The sequence below is a fragment of the Carassius auratus genome, chromosome 11 (assembly GCF_003368295.1).
Source record: "Carassius auratus strain Wakin chromosome 11, ASM336829v1, whole genome shotgun sequence".
Classification (NCBI taxonomy): domain Eukaryota; kingdom Metazoa; phylum Chordata; class Actinopteri; order Cypriniformes; family Cyprinidae; genus Carassius; species Carassius auratus.
This window is the reverse complement of record NC_039253.1, coordinates 9,222,069-9,234,933: the sequence shown is the minus strand read 5'-3', so window position 1 is coordinate 9,234,933 and position 12,865 is coordinate 9,222,069. Positions and strand designations below refer to the sequence as shown.

General features: G+C 34.3%; 1 protein-coding gene across 2 annotated transcripts in view; it reads left to right on the top strand.

Moving 5' to 3' along the window:
• The first annotated feature begins 587 nt into the window (after positions 1-587).
• LOC113110955 (guanine nucleotide exchange factor DBS-like) overlaps positions 588-12,865 on the top strand; it is a 56,717-nt gene continuing 44,439 nt past the window's right edge. The window contains exons 1-2 of one of the 2 annotated variants that reach the window (XM_026275279.1): positions 588-686; positions 774-985. In XM_026275279.1, coding sequence (XP_026131064.1) covers positions 904-985 — 82 coding nt within the window. In that variant the 5' untranslated portion in view covers positions 588-686; positions 774-903. Of the gene's footprint in view, positions 687-773; positions 986-7,010; positions 7,326-12,865 lie in introns of those variants that run through there. The other variant, XM_026275280.1, reaches the window with a different exon arrangement.

Here is a 12,865-nt window from a genome sequence, read left to right as displayed (position 1 = left end):
CTGTCCTATGCACCATAATTAACATTGAAAAAACACTAATGAATTACATTGTTCAGTATGGCAATACTTTTCATTTTTATATATATTTTTGCATTCATTAATAATGTATTAATTTAATACATTGATACATTTTATGGCAACAATGAATATAATATACGTTTGCATATTGCAATACAGGCTGGTTGCATAAATCAATAAATGTAATAATTATAATAATAATTATTATTTATTTTGTATTATATAGTTTTATACTAAGAATGTACATAATATAATATAATATAATATATTATATATTATATTATATAATATATTATAAGTATCCCCACAACCCTACAGAGGACAAGTCATTTGGAAAATAATATATATAATAAAGTAAAATAATAGTATATTAAGAGTATTCTATATAAAATGTATTATTATTATACATTATAATTTATTGTATTATATTAAGTTATATTATAATATACAGTAATAGTGTTTCATTAATGAAACATTACAAGTACAGGACTATTATACTGCAGGCTGTATGCACAAGGCTCCGTTCCACTGACTCCATGGTTCCAGGTTTTGTGTGAGAGGAGCTCTGTGTCTCTCTGAAGGCAGGTAGTGTAGCCTCCCTCTGATTCTCTTCCTGGTGCCTGACACAGTCTTCAGGATAGAAGCCACAGAGCTGGTGTTAGAGCCGGGTAAAGTCCAGCCAGCATCACTCAGACGCTGAGATTCACAATGAATGATTAACATCACAAAAGCCTCTCCGCACCTCCACGCTGTAGAACAAAAGAGCCGGATTCATCTGCCGGTGTCACCGGCTCGCTCTCGGAGTCTCCATCAAGGGCTGGGAGTGGCTGCTGTCTTTGTGAGAGCGGAGCGGGGAAGCCCTCGGTGAGCTGCGGAGGAGAGGAGATGCTCTGCAGGCTGGAGGAGGAAGAGGAGATGTCTCTACTGGAGCTACAGCAGAGGGTGGACTGTATCATCACCCATGTTGGTGAGTGGATTCTTCACTGCTGAGGATGATGGGGGTGTGTTACAGCTGTGATTCATCTGTCCAGCGCTAATTCACACGCAGTCCCACAATTTAGGGGAAACCGTGAGGTGATTTTTCCTGATGGCCTGTGATAGAAATAAAGCTGGATTTTAGACCTCTGTGCTTTATTTTAACGTTAAATGTCGTGCTGTTGCGCACAGAATTTCAACATGAGCTATTCAAAGCAGAAATAATTTTATTTTACAGTTATTTATTTTTATTTCACTACATTGTGGAGGTTATAGGTATCTCTTTGTATAGCTACATTTGCTTCTGATTTGGCACCTATTTGTTTCAAAAACACAAACTTCAATTAACTCAATTAAATCGGCCTTTTCAGCAAATTAAGAGAATAAATACAGTTTAGTCATATTCAGATATAGCTCCTTAGCAAAATAAATAGATATTATTTATTACTGTTATACTGCTTCTACTAATCATTATTATTATTAACGCATATTTGTGTGTACTTAAAGATTTACACAAGGATTTAAATATTTCCAGTTACATTTAACACTGCATTACCAGCCTAAAAAACCAACATTAATATTTTAAAAAAAGGAAGCAAATTAATTACTTTGTTCAATATATACATTATCAATAGCGTTATACATTATGCATTTATTAATATTAGGCTATAATAGAATAATATTTAGTATTAATACAATAAGTTTTAAATAGGACTCCATTCCATTGAATCCATAGCAGAAAGCACAGATTTTTAGAGTATCGAAGTGCAAAAATGTGTTTTCATTTTATTAGTTAGATTTTATTATTTAATTACTTTTCTAATTAGGGTTTTTGGATAAGATTATGGCACCTGTTTGTGTCAGAATCACATATCTTAATTTGATATATGTGACCCTGGAGCACAAAACCAGACTTAAGTCGCTGGCGTATATTTTTAGCAATAGCCAAAAAAACATTGTACAAATTTATTGATTTTTCTGTTATGCCAAAAATCATTAGGATATTAAGAAAAGATCATGTTCCGTGAAGATATTTAATAATTTCCTGCTGTAAATATATCAAAACTTAATTTTTGATTAGTAAAATGCATTGCTAAGAATTAATTTGGACAACTTTAAAGATTATTTTCTGTATTTAGAGTATTTAGATTTCTGTATTTAGAGTATTTAGATTTTTTTGCACCCTCAGATTCCAGATTTTCAAATAGTTGTATCTCGACCAAATATTGTCCGATTCTGATAAACCATACAGCAATGAAAAAGCTTATTTTTTTAGCTTTCAGATGATATTTAAATCTCAATTTCGAAAAATTGACACTTAAGACTGGTTTTGTGGTCCAGGGTAACATATTTTCAGAAAATAATTATGAAGCTTATGAGGGATTTCACTGAATTATTAGTTAAAAATCAGCTTAGTTAAATCTGCTTGAATAGGAGACCTGTGTATTTTAAACCCGTCTTCGCTCTGGGAAGGTGTATTTTTCATCTTCCTGCACCATAAAAAGCATGGGAATATCCAGGTGCTTCCCCATGCCAGCGAGTGAAGTGGGTTATTGTGCCATGCTGCTGTTCCCGCTGTCCTGCACGAGAGAGAGGCGCTGCCCCGCCCCCACTGCAGCCCTCGGGAGACGTACGGCCCGTTGCCATGGAAACTGAGATGGGCCAGTTCAGCCATATTGATTCACGCAGACACTGTGTGCTTTAAACACACACTCGCTGCTTCCTAAGTTCATTATCCGCATTATAACACACCACTGCTTGAGCCAACTGAAAACCAGCAGGCTTTTTAAACAATGGTTCAGCCATTGGTTCTCGGTTCACTGCACTGAACTGGACTTCAGAGGTTAGAAATATCCAAGTGTTGTAAAAGTGCCTCTCAAACCTGCCTTTGGTTTTGGGCAAACTACGGATAACTGATAAGAGTTATTTCTGGCTCTGTTGTGCTCAGAGGAAATCAGCATTAGCAGCGTCTCACCTCTCAGTGAGTCACAGATGTGACCCTCCAGCCCTGTAACAGCCAGATGACGCTCTGATTGGTCAGATGTGACATCACTCTCCTGTTAAATCCGAAGCTAAGTGATAGATTGCACAGTTCTCGGTATAGAGCTCATGAATATTGAAGATGCCAGATGAGCAGTCACGCGTTCTGTACAATAACAGCAGCTCAGCCTAATGCAGTTACATTTGCATATATTAGCTGAAATTCATATTTACACAGCCTTTAAAGTGCCCCATTATGCCATTTCCATTACTGTTTTTCATGCAGTGTGTAATGTAGCTGTGTGAATGTAAACGATCTGCAAAGTGCGTGCACAATAAATAAAGTTATTGTCTCCCAAAATAAAGAATCGATTCTGAAACAGCTGAAACGAGTCGTAAGTAACTTCCATGACGTCAACATGTAATACATTTGCATAATCGCAAGATAGCTGGAAAATTTGGTTATATTAAATGCATAGTTTGAGAAAACAAAAGCGTTTTTTGACCTTTAATGCATGTAATCCTATTGTAGGAGATTCCCAAAACAATATTTTGAAACGTAAAAAAGGGCACTTTAAAAGTTATTAAAAACATTAATAGCTTTCCTCTGGGTTAAATGGATAATAAAGGCATTTATAATGTTACATAAATGCTGTTCTTTTGAACTTTCTGTTCATCGAAGAATCCTGTATAAGGGTTTCCACAAAAATATTAAGCAGCACAACTGCTTTTAACATTGAGAATAATTAGAAGTGTTTCTTAAGCACTCATTTTTCCGAGGGATCATGTGACACTGAAGACTAAGAGTAATGATACTGAAAATTCAGCTTTGCATCGCATTTTATAATATTTTTAATAGAAAATAGTTCTTTTAAATGTATATAATATTTCATAAAACTGCTGTTTTTGCTTTATTTTTGATTAAATAAATGCAAACTTTGTTGACCACAAGAGACTTCTTTCAAAAACATGAAAAGAAATAACCAACCAGAAACTTTTAAATGCAAGTTAACAAATAACAATGATATTAATAATTGATATTAATAATTGAAAAATAAGTATATTTAATTTCTACCTGTTTTTCTTCACTTTAAAATATGAATGTGGCAACAACTTGGCTTTTTGGTGATGCTAAACGTAGTACAGGTTTGACAAGGTTTTTAAAAAACAGGAGAACATGTTAACAGCATCACAGAAATGTTAGAAAATACTTTTTTTTTTTTTTTTTTTTTTTTGGGTAGCACTTTATTTAATGGTGTCCTTGTTACATGTTAAATGTTCTTACTAATTATAATAACAATTAATTATACATGCAAGTAACCCTAAACCAAACCCTCATCCTAACCCTAACCATATACAGTAGTAATTCAATTTATTCCTGTGATGCAAAGCTGAATTTCCAGCATCATTCCTCCAGTCTTCAGTGTCACATGATCCTTCAGAAATCATTCTGATATGCTTACTTAAGAAACATTTTTATTATTATCAACTTTTATTACTAACAGCTTTTTTAACATTTTTATTATTATCATGGTAAAAAGCAGTTGTGCTGCTTAATATTTTGATGGAAATTGAGAATGGAAAGTTCAAAAGAAAAGCATTTTTTGAAATATTTTAAGGTGTCCTTGTTACTGTACATGTACTTACTATTAAATTATTCATAATTACATGCAAGGAACCCTGAGCCTAACCATAAGTACATGTAGTTAATTAATATTACTCATTATTTAAATGCATAATTACACTAAAACAAGGCCACCTTAAAATATTTAAAAAAGTGTGACCAAATATTTTATAACACGATGAAAGGTTTGATTCTGGCTGCATTTTGCTTTAAAAAAAATCTATATACAGCCTAAAAACCTTGAACTGGGCTTCATTCCAAGCTGCCTTCAACAAGACAGTATCTCCAAAGACTTTGGACTCACAATAAAACAACAGCAGTGACGCTCAACAGCAAATCCAAAAAAGGTGAACAATAGGAAGGTCATTGTACTTCCTTCCTTCCCTCCACACCAACCCCTCCCCCTCTCTCCGCCCCCATCTTTTGTGTGCCCCTCTGTATAATATCTGTTATAGCTTCAGTGCTGCACTCATGTCAGTCAGTATTGTCTACTCAGACACCATGTTAGGTTGCTCAGTTACAGGAAGTTCTTCTTCTGAATCAAAGTCTAGTTCTCGGAAATCAAATGCGGCCTTGGTGACTTTGCAGAAACCATGCAATTTGTTTCATTACATTAATTTGATCTTTAAAATAAGCCATTACACACAAGCATAAAAGATTTATCACAGGCTCAGTGTGAGATTGATTCTTCAGTCATATGGAAGAGCTTGCAGCCTTGCACCGTTTTCTCAGCTAATGCAATCCATTAGATTGACAATCACTGAAGCTTTATGACATCCCCCTCTCATCCTCTCTCATTGTGCTGAGGAGTGCTCCACAGTCTTTCTCATGGATGCTGAATCCTGTACGATAGAGGAAGACAGAGACGCAGGCATTAGTGAGTGTCCAGTATTCCCCACTATATCCTCTTAAAATAGTGTCCTGTAATCAAATTACATGCTGTTTTTATATGGCAGAAGTTATCTGAAAACACACCCTAGCGTCATAATCTGAAGCCACAGACATACAATATCAATTCATCTTACATCTGTCTGTTACGTCTCATACTGTAAGCACTAATGGTCTCCGATTAGAAGTTAATGCATAGTAGTAGATTTCTGAATGGTGGTTGCTTGTGTAAAAGTCAGCATCATGATGCTGGTGTGTTGCAGGTGGTTAGCAGTATGTTGCTTTTTGGTTGATACAGTGTTTTTTCTTTTGTTGCATGTTGCTATGTGGTTGCTAGGGTCCATAGACAGGACTTTGGGTCACTTTTTCAATCTAAGACTATTTGTATCCAAGATTGTATCATTTTAAATGATTATTTAAAGTGTATATTATTTATATATGCTTTTCATTATCTTGATACTGTCCTTTAACCCAAAGTCTCTTGAGCTATAATTTATGACGAGTATTTAGAATTAAGCTATCATAATGCAAATGTTTTTCTGTTTATTTATGATAATAATATTTTTTATTATTGTCTTCATATTTAATATTGTTATAATATTATTATATAATAATACAATATAATGTTGTATTATACTATATAATTATATAATCAATATTTTTTATTCTTATTATTAATAATACTAATTAAATTGAATATTTCATCATATTAATATTTTATTATATTGTTGTTATTGATAATAATAGTAATAATAATAATAATAATAATAATAAAATCAATAATAATAAAACTATGGCATGTCATTAAATAAAAATAATGGCAGTAAAATAATTCATGTTATAACATAAAAGTCGGTAAATGCGTATTACTACTACAACTACTAATAATAAGAATTGTTATTATTAGAATTAGTATTATTGTTAATAAATGTCTCGTATTGTTGTTGTTGTTGTTCTTAATATTTTAACACATAAAACCATGTAAAGTCAAGAAAGTCAATGATGAATACTATAATATCAAATTTGATATGTATTAAAGAACAATAATTTTAACAACACTACTACTACTAATAATAATAATTTTCACAAAGTTTTTCAAAAAAAAAAAAAAAAAAGATTCTTACAATGAATTATTTCAAACAATTCTTTTCTCAATTCAAGGACATTTCATACATTATATGCTTACAAATGGGCTTGTTTTTGGAGTGTGTGCCAGACTGAATGTGATTTCCAGAGATCCAGACGGTTCCAGAGTAAAGAGTGCCTTATTTTACACGCTCATAGGTTTCCATCCACAGGAATGTCTGAAGTTCTACAAGAGAGCGCTCAGACATCCATGAAATCACAGTTTGGGTTGGTTTCCTACTTTTTTGCTTCTCAATTTAGCACGTTACATTTTTTTTCCACTGTGAAAGTGACAGAAAAAAGTTGAGTCCTCAGGTTTAGATTTAACAGGCAGTGCCACATGATGCCGTCTCATGCGTGAGGGATGCGGGGAGGGGTTTGTGTGTGTGTGTGTGTGTGTAGCAGGGCTCTGTTTTGGGGTGGAGAGTGAAAAAGGAATCTGTGTGTTTGTGAGAACTTCTTCCTGACGTACTTTAACCACAGTCGGCTGCGCAGTGATGAATGTCTCTCTGGGAGAGAGAGGAAGAGGAAACTACCGGTGCTTCTGGCTTTCTCAGAGATATTTGTAGAAAGCATGTCAGTGTGTTGCCTGCGTTTCAGAGGGACACAGGCACCTCTCGTAACGTCTTATTACGTGATTGAGTTTGCGGGTCACTGCAGCTCTCGGGACCTCTTGCGTGGCGCGGGACCGTCAGCACAATGGGTTCAGTTATGTGTAAGTCACCGCTCTGTCTTTAACAGCATTTGTGCCTGAGGAAGAACTTTGTGTTTCTTGTCCTCTGTGTTTCTGAGAATGATATACGGAGTCATTTCTGAGAGAGTTACAGCTCTGTTGACTTTGGTCGGAAACCTTGAGGTGTTTCTGGAGGGGAAAAAAGAGGTTTATGGGCTTAATAATGATTAGACACACAGCAATGTGACCAGAAAAATGTGCCAGTAGTTAACTTACTGTATAAGAACATTTCTCTCTATTCCTCATTTGTGTCTGAAGTCGCTGAGGTATATTTGTAGCAATAGCCAAAAAAACATTGTATGGGTCAAAATTATAGATTTTTCTTTTATGCCAAAAGTCTTTAGGATATTAAGTAAAGATCCTGTTCAATGAAGATATTATGTACATTTCTTACCGTAAATATATAAAAACGTAATTTTTGATTGGTAATATGTATTTGGTCAACTTTAAAGGTGATTTTCTCAGTATTTCTATTTTTTTTTTTTTTTTTTTTTTTGCACCCTCAGATTCCAGATTCTCAAATAATTGTATCTCGGACAAACATTGTCATATCCTAACAAACCATAGACCAACGGAAAGCTTATTTATTCAGATTTATAAATCTCAGTTTCAAACTATTACCTCTTATGACTGGTTTTGTGCTCCAGGTTCACATATAAGTTTGTGGCTTCAGAAAACCTGAGTCACACAGACCATTTGTATGCTATTTTATGGTGTATCTTTGTCATTTTGGAGCTGGACAGTCCCAGTCCTCATTTACATCCATAAAACGGACAGGATATTCTTAAAAAACCTGTTTGGAGCAACCTGGGTGAAGAGAGATGGTGCTCTCAGGTGGAGGTGTGTGTGTGTGTGTAAGAATATCCACCACAGGAGAAGCGGACTAGAATAGTTCTCTTAATCCAGGGACAGCAAGGCTTCTGTCCACTTACTCTGATCTATCCTTCCTCTCCTGTGACCTTCGTCCAGCGAGCCGTAGTGAGGCAGGCTGGGGTATTGTGGGTTTGTGCTGCAGTATGGAAGGCTCCCGGTGCTATCAGACCGTCCCGTCCCGCTGCTCGGTATGTGGGCGGCACTCACGGGGAGCGTCCTTTTCCTTGGTCCGCATCTCGGCTGGAGAAATGGAGTCTTATCATCGTTTGCTGGGAGTGTGTCTGGAAACCAAAATAGCATGGAGGAGAAGTATGTCTTCCTCATACATCCTCACCTTCCTCTTTCACTCCGGTTTGCTTCTGAAGCAGCTATAACTAAAACATACTTCAGCGTTATTGCAGTGAGATCTAGAGAAGTGTGATGTTTTAGTGTGTGTGTGTGTGTGTGTGTGTGTGTGAGAAAGCTGCAGTGTTAACTGTCAGACGCTCTTAAAGAGGATTAAATGGCTTGGTCAGATTGGCGGCTTCATTCATCATCGTGGCTTATTTACTTGTGAAAACAGAAATGCCGGAGCAAGTTTGATATTTCATGGGTTTTAATCGTTTGGCATATTCAGCTTTGTTTGTGTGCATGAACCTCTTTAGCTTAAAAGAGGAACTGTAAATGATGTGGAGGTCAGCAATCAGACTGTTTCAATCAGACAGTGAGATGATAGCACAGTCAAAGAAAAAATATATTCATGTATGTTTTTTATTATATATATATATATATATATATATATATATATATATATATATATATATATATATATATATAATAATTTTATTACTAAAATTTAGTTAATGCAAGCACAAAAATCACACACACACACACACACACACACACACACACACACACACACACACACACACACACACACACACACTCTAAACCTACAGTATCGTATGCTGCAGAGAGTCTCTAGGGGAAGTATGAATTATGATGATGCAGAGAATACTACGTATGCACCGCAAAAGCCTTTTTCTTATTATCAGTAATATTTTCCATCAGAAAAATTATAACATCCATAAATCAATCAAAACATTTTTCAAAGTTGGAAATAAGTTGTAAACCCCTTTGCAATTATTTGTGAAATTTGCTTGCAATTTCTGAGTTAAATTTATTTCAAAGTATGTCTTACACTATTTTGATCGGTGAAGCTAAATGTTTATTTTTATTTATATTAATTGTATTGAACACTTTATATTTATGATTATTATGAACCATAACAAATTCAAAGAAAACATATAACACACACACACACACACACACACACATATTTTTTAATAATACATTATGATTATATCATTATTCTGGTTATCATGAACTATATATATATATATATATATATATTAACTTTATGGTTTTTTATATTAATTAAATATTTGGTTTTATATAATTGTATATGGTATTATTATTATTACTATTTAATGCATGCATCAAATTTAAAATGATTGCTCAAATTTTTTCTGTTGACTTTACATGGTTTTATAAAACATTTTAACAATAACAATATTAGTAATAATCATAATCATTTTAATAATTAGATACATGTTTTTGTGTTGAGCCTTTTGTCTAAAGGCAATTTTCTACCTCATTTGGGATAGTCAGTAAAGCTTTTGAGATGATTTGAGTTGAATTTATAAAGAATAATATTCATTCTAAAAAGCGCCATTATTCTGCTATTGAACAGATGCCAGACTGGCGTGTTTCCTTGTATGCCACTAAAGAAAAAAAGTTGCTTCAAAAATGTGCTGCAAGTAAAAAAATTACTGACATTATCTGGATCCATATATGCTTTCCCCTTCTGGAAACATTTTTCGACTAAATCCACACACACATGCGGTTAGTTCAGAGGCCAGTGTCCTCAAAGTCTCCCTCAAGAGCCCCTTTAAAGCATGCCAGCGTAATCAAACGCACCTGTCCAGACTGGGTCAGACGTAACTTTACACAGCTCTCATCTGAACATCATGGTCATACACATGTTTGTGGATGTGGGTCCTGTGACACAGACAGTCTACTCAAAGCTGTTTTCATCATTCAGAGTACTTTCTGTTTGCAGAAAACCGCCTCTACACTTCCAGTCCTAACACTGTCTTACTTCATAACGGCTTGTTTGTTGCGTGTCCTGTGTTGTGGGGTGGAGGTCTTGGTTGTTCCAGGTGACAGGGTCTATGAGTTCTTGTTGTTCTGGCCAGATACAGGATCCTGTCTGACATTCTGATTTGTATCCATGTGTGGGCAGCTTCCTTTTCCGTAGGGATGTGGATCGAGAGGGAGTTAGATACTGTATGCTGGAATTTAGTTTTGGAATGCTCAAGTTTTGTGTGAACTTCAAACAGCGCACATTAGAATTGTTTTTAGTAGTTCACCCAAAAATGAAAATTGGATTGTTATTCATTTAAGGTTTTGCAAACCTGTACACAAAAGAAGATTTTCTGAAAAATGTCAGTGTGAAACTGAAAATGTGTTTATTGTTTTTTTTGGTCCATATAATGAAAGTCAGTAATGGCTAGTGTTCTTTAGACTTTTCCTTTGTGCATCAATTTTGATAAAAGATCAACAGAGGACAAAATTGTAAGTGTAACAAAAAATTAATAAAATATTATAAATTAATATTTGTTCTGCTTTCATTGACAATGATTGATTGATTGATTTATAATTATTTTCAGAATTTTGACCCTTTAAATGCCAGCTTGTTAACATAATGCCACTGTTTTGCATAAGCAGAAGACGGAATGTTTCAAGGGGTGTAAAATGATACATTTAAAAAAAAAAATTATAAACAATCTGCCAACAGAATGAAAGCATATTAACAAAAATGCTTTAATTTATGCTGAAATGATATTAGTATTAAATATTGCAGTTTGAGTAGGTTTCGGTGGAGACACTGTGTAATTTTTTTATTTTTTATACCTAGTGTAAAATAGATTCATGAAAGGAAATGATGATGAAATAATATAATTCCAATGAGAAAATAATTTTTTTTTGGTAAAATTTATGCTGTTCTTGATAAATAATACATTACAAATAAATAAAAAGACAAAACTGGGACACACAGGGGTAAACATTTCAGAAGAAATAAACTTATACAGAATGAAATGAGGATGAGGAAATTATATATATATAATTTCCTCATCCTCATTTTTTTTTCTTTTTTAAGTGAGTGAACCTGTTTTAAAACAAAAAAAATTACAAAATCATTTAAAAGAGGATTTTTTTCTCTCTTTTTTTTTCAGTATAGGCAGCATCAGGACACATGCCTTGTCCAAGCTGTATTGCTTTGAAATCGATGCCTACAGGAATGTAAATTCTTTTTGTGTGTGGGTGTTATGTGCTAGTGTTGGGAGCTCTGGGACTTCTTCCCCTACTTTCAGTGATTTCTTTAGGGGAAATATGATAGATTCTGGGTCTTGCCTGCCATAAAATATTGCAATCCCATTAATGAACTGCAGAGCCTTGAATAAAGCTTTCACTGCAACCATTAACATTGGGCTTTGATTTTATGACTATTTTATTTTGCTGCCTGAGACTCAGCCGTTCAGACTTGTCTTGAGACTCCTTTGTCATTCAGCAACACTAATTTATAAAGATCAGAGGGAAGTAGAGCGGTAACAATGGACTGGATATCCCATGGACGCTCCTTAAACGTCTGCCGTTGGGATTCAGACAGGCTGTGAAGTGAAGCTGTTGTGTTGATTCTGTAACAGTCACTCCGTGTGTCATGGAAGAGCAGGTAGAGTGTGCACTGTAGGAGTTCAGAAGCACTTTGAGACCCCCTACGGCTCGTGATCGAGTTCCAAACTGGATTTGTTTACATGATATGCAGCAGTGTCCTCTGTTTGACTGCAACCCTTGATGCACTGACCCCAAATGAAACCATGGGTATGCTTCAGAAAAAGGAAGATGAAACCACTGAGAGCTGATTTGTGCTTTTTCTTCCAGCAGCTGATGATTGAATCCATTACAGTTCATCTTCACTTAGTTCATAAGGGGTGCTTTCCGTACCAGTGGCCAGTGACCTTTAAGACTGTCCACAGAGCAGTGTTTTAATAGTGGCACAGATATTTGTCAACCTACAAATGTCATAAAGACATGTCACATTCTTTCAAATATACTCTTTATATTTGTGTGGATTTCAAATAGTTTTGGGGATTTTTCTATTTATTTTTTATAGCATTTATAGTCATTTAATAACTAAAAACACATTTTAAAATGTAACAATGTCATGTTGTTTGACCATCGTAAATAGTACTTATTCCAAGTAAATATTAAGTGCATACACATTAAATACATGTCAATGTATCTTAATTATAAAATAATAATAATAATAAAATATTTCTTGGTAAAAGCACACACACAAAATCAGGATTTTTCTATCTATCTATTACTTTCTATATTATAAACCAGATCAAATTTGTTGTTGTATCATAATTAAAATGATAAATTAATTTCATATTATTATTTTATATTATTTTAAATTTAATAACATTTTGAGATTAAAATGCTTATAAAAGCATGCACTCAAGTCATTGTATGTAGGATTTGTTTTCAAAATGTATTAATCTGGATAAACAATGAGCATCGTGTCATTGTCCCATCAATATACA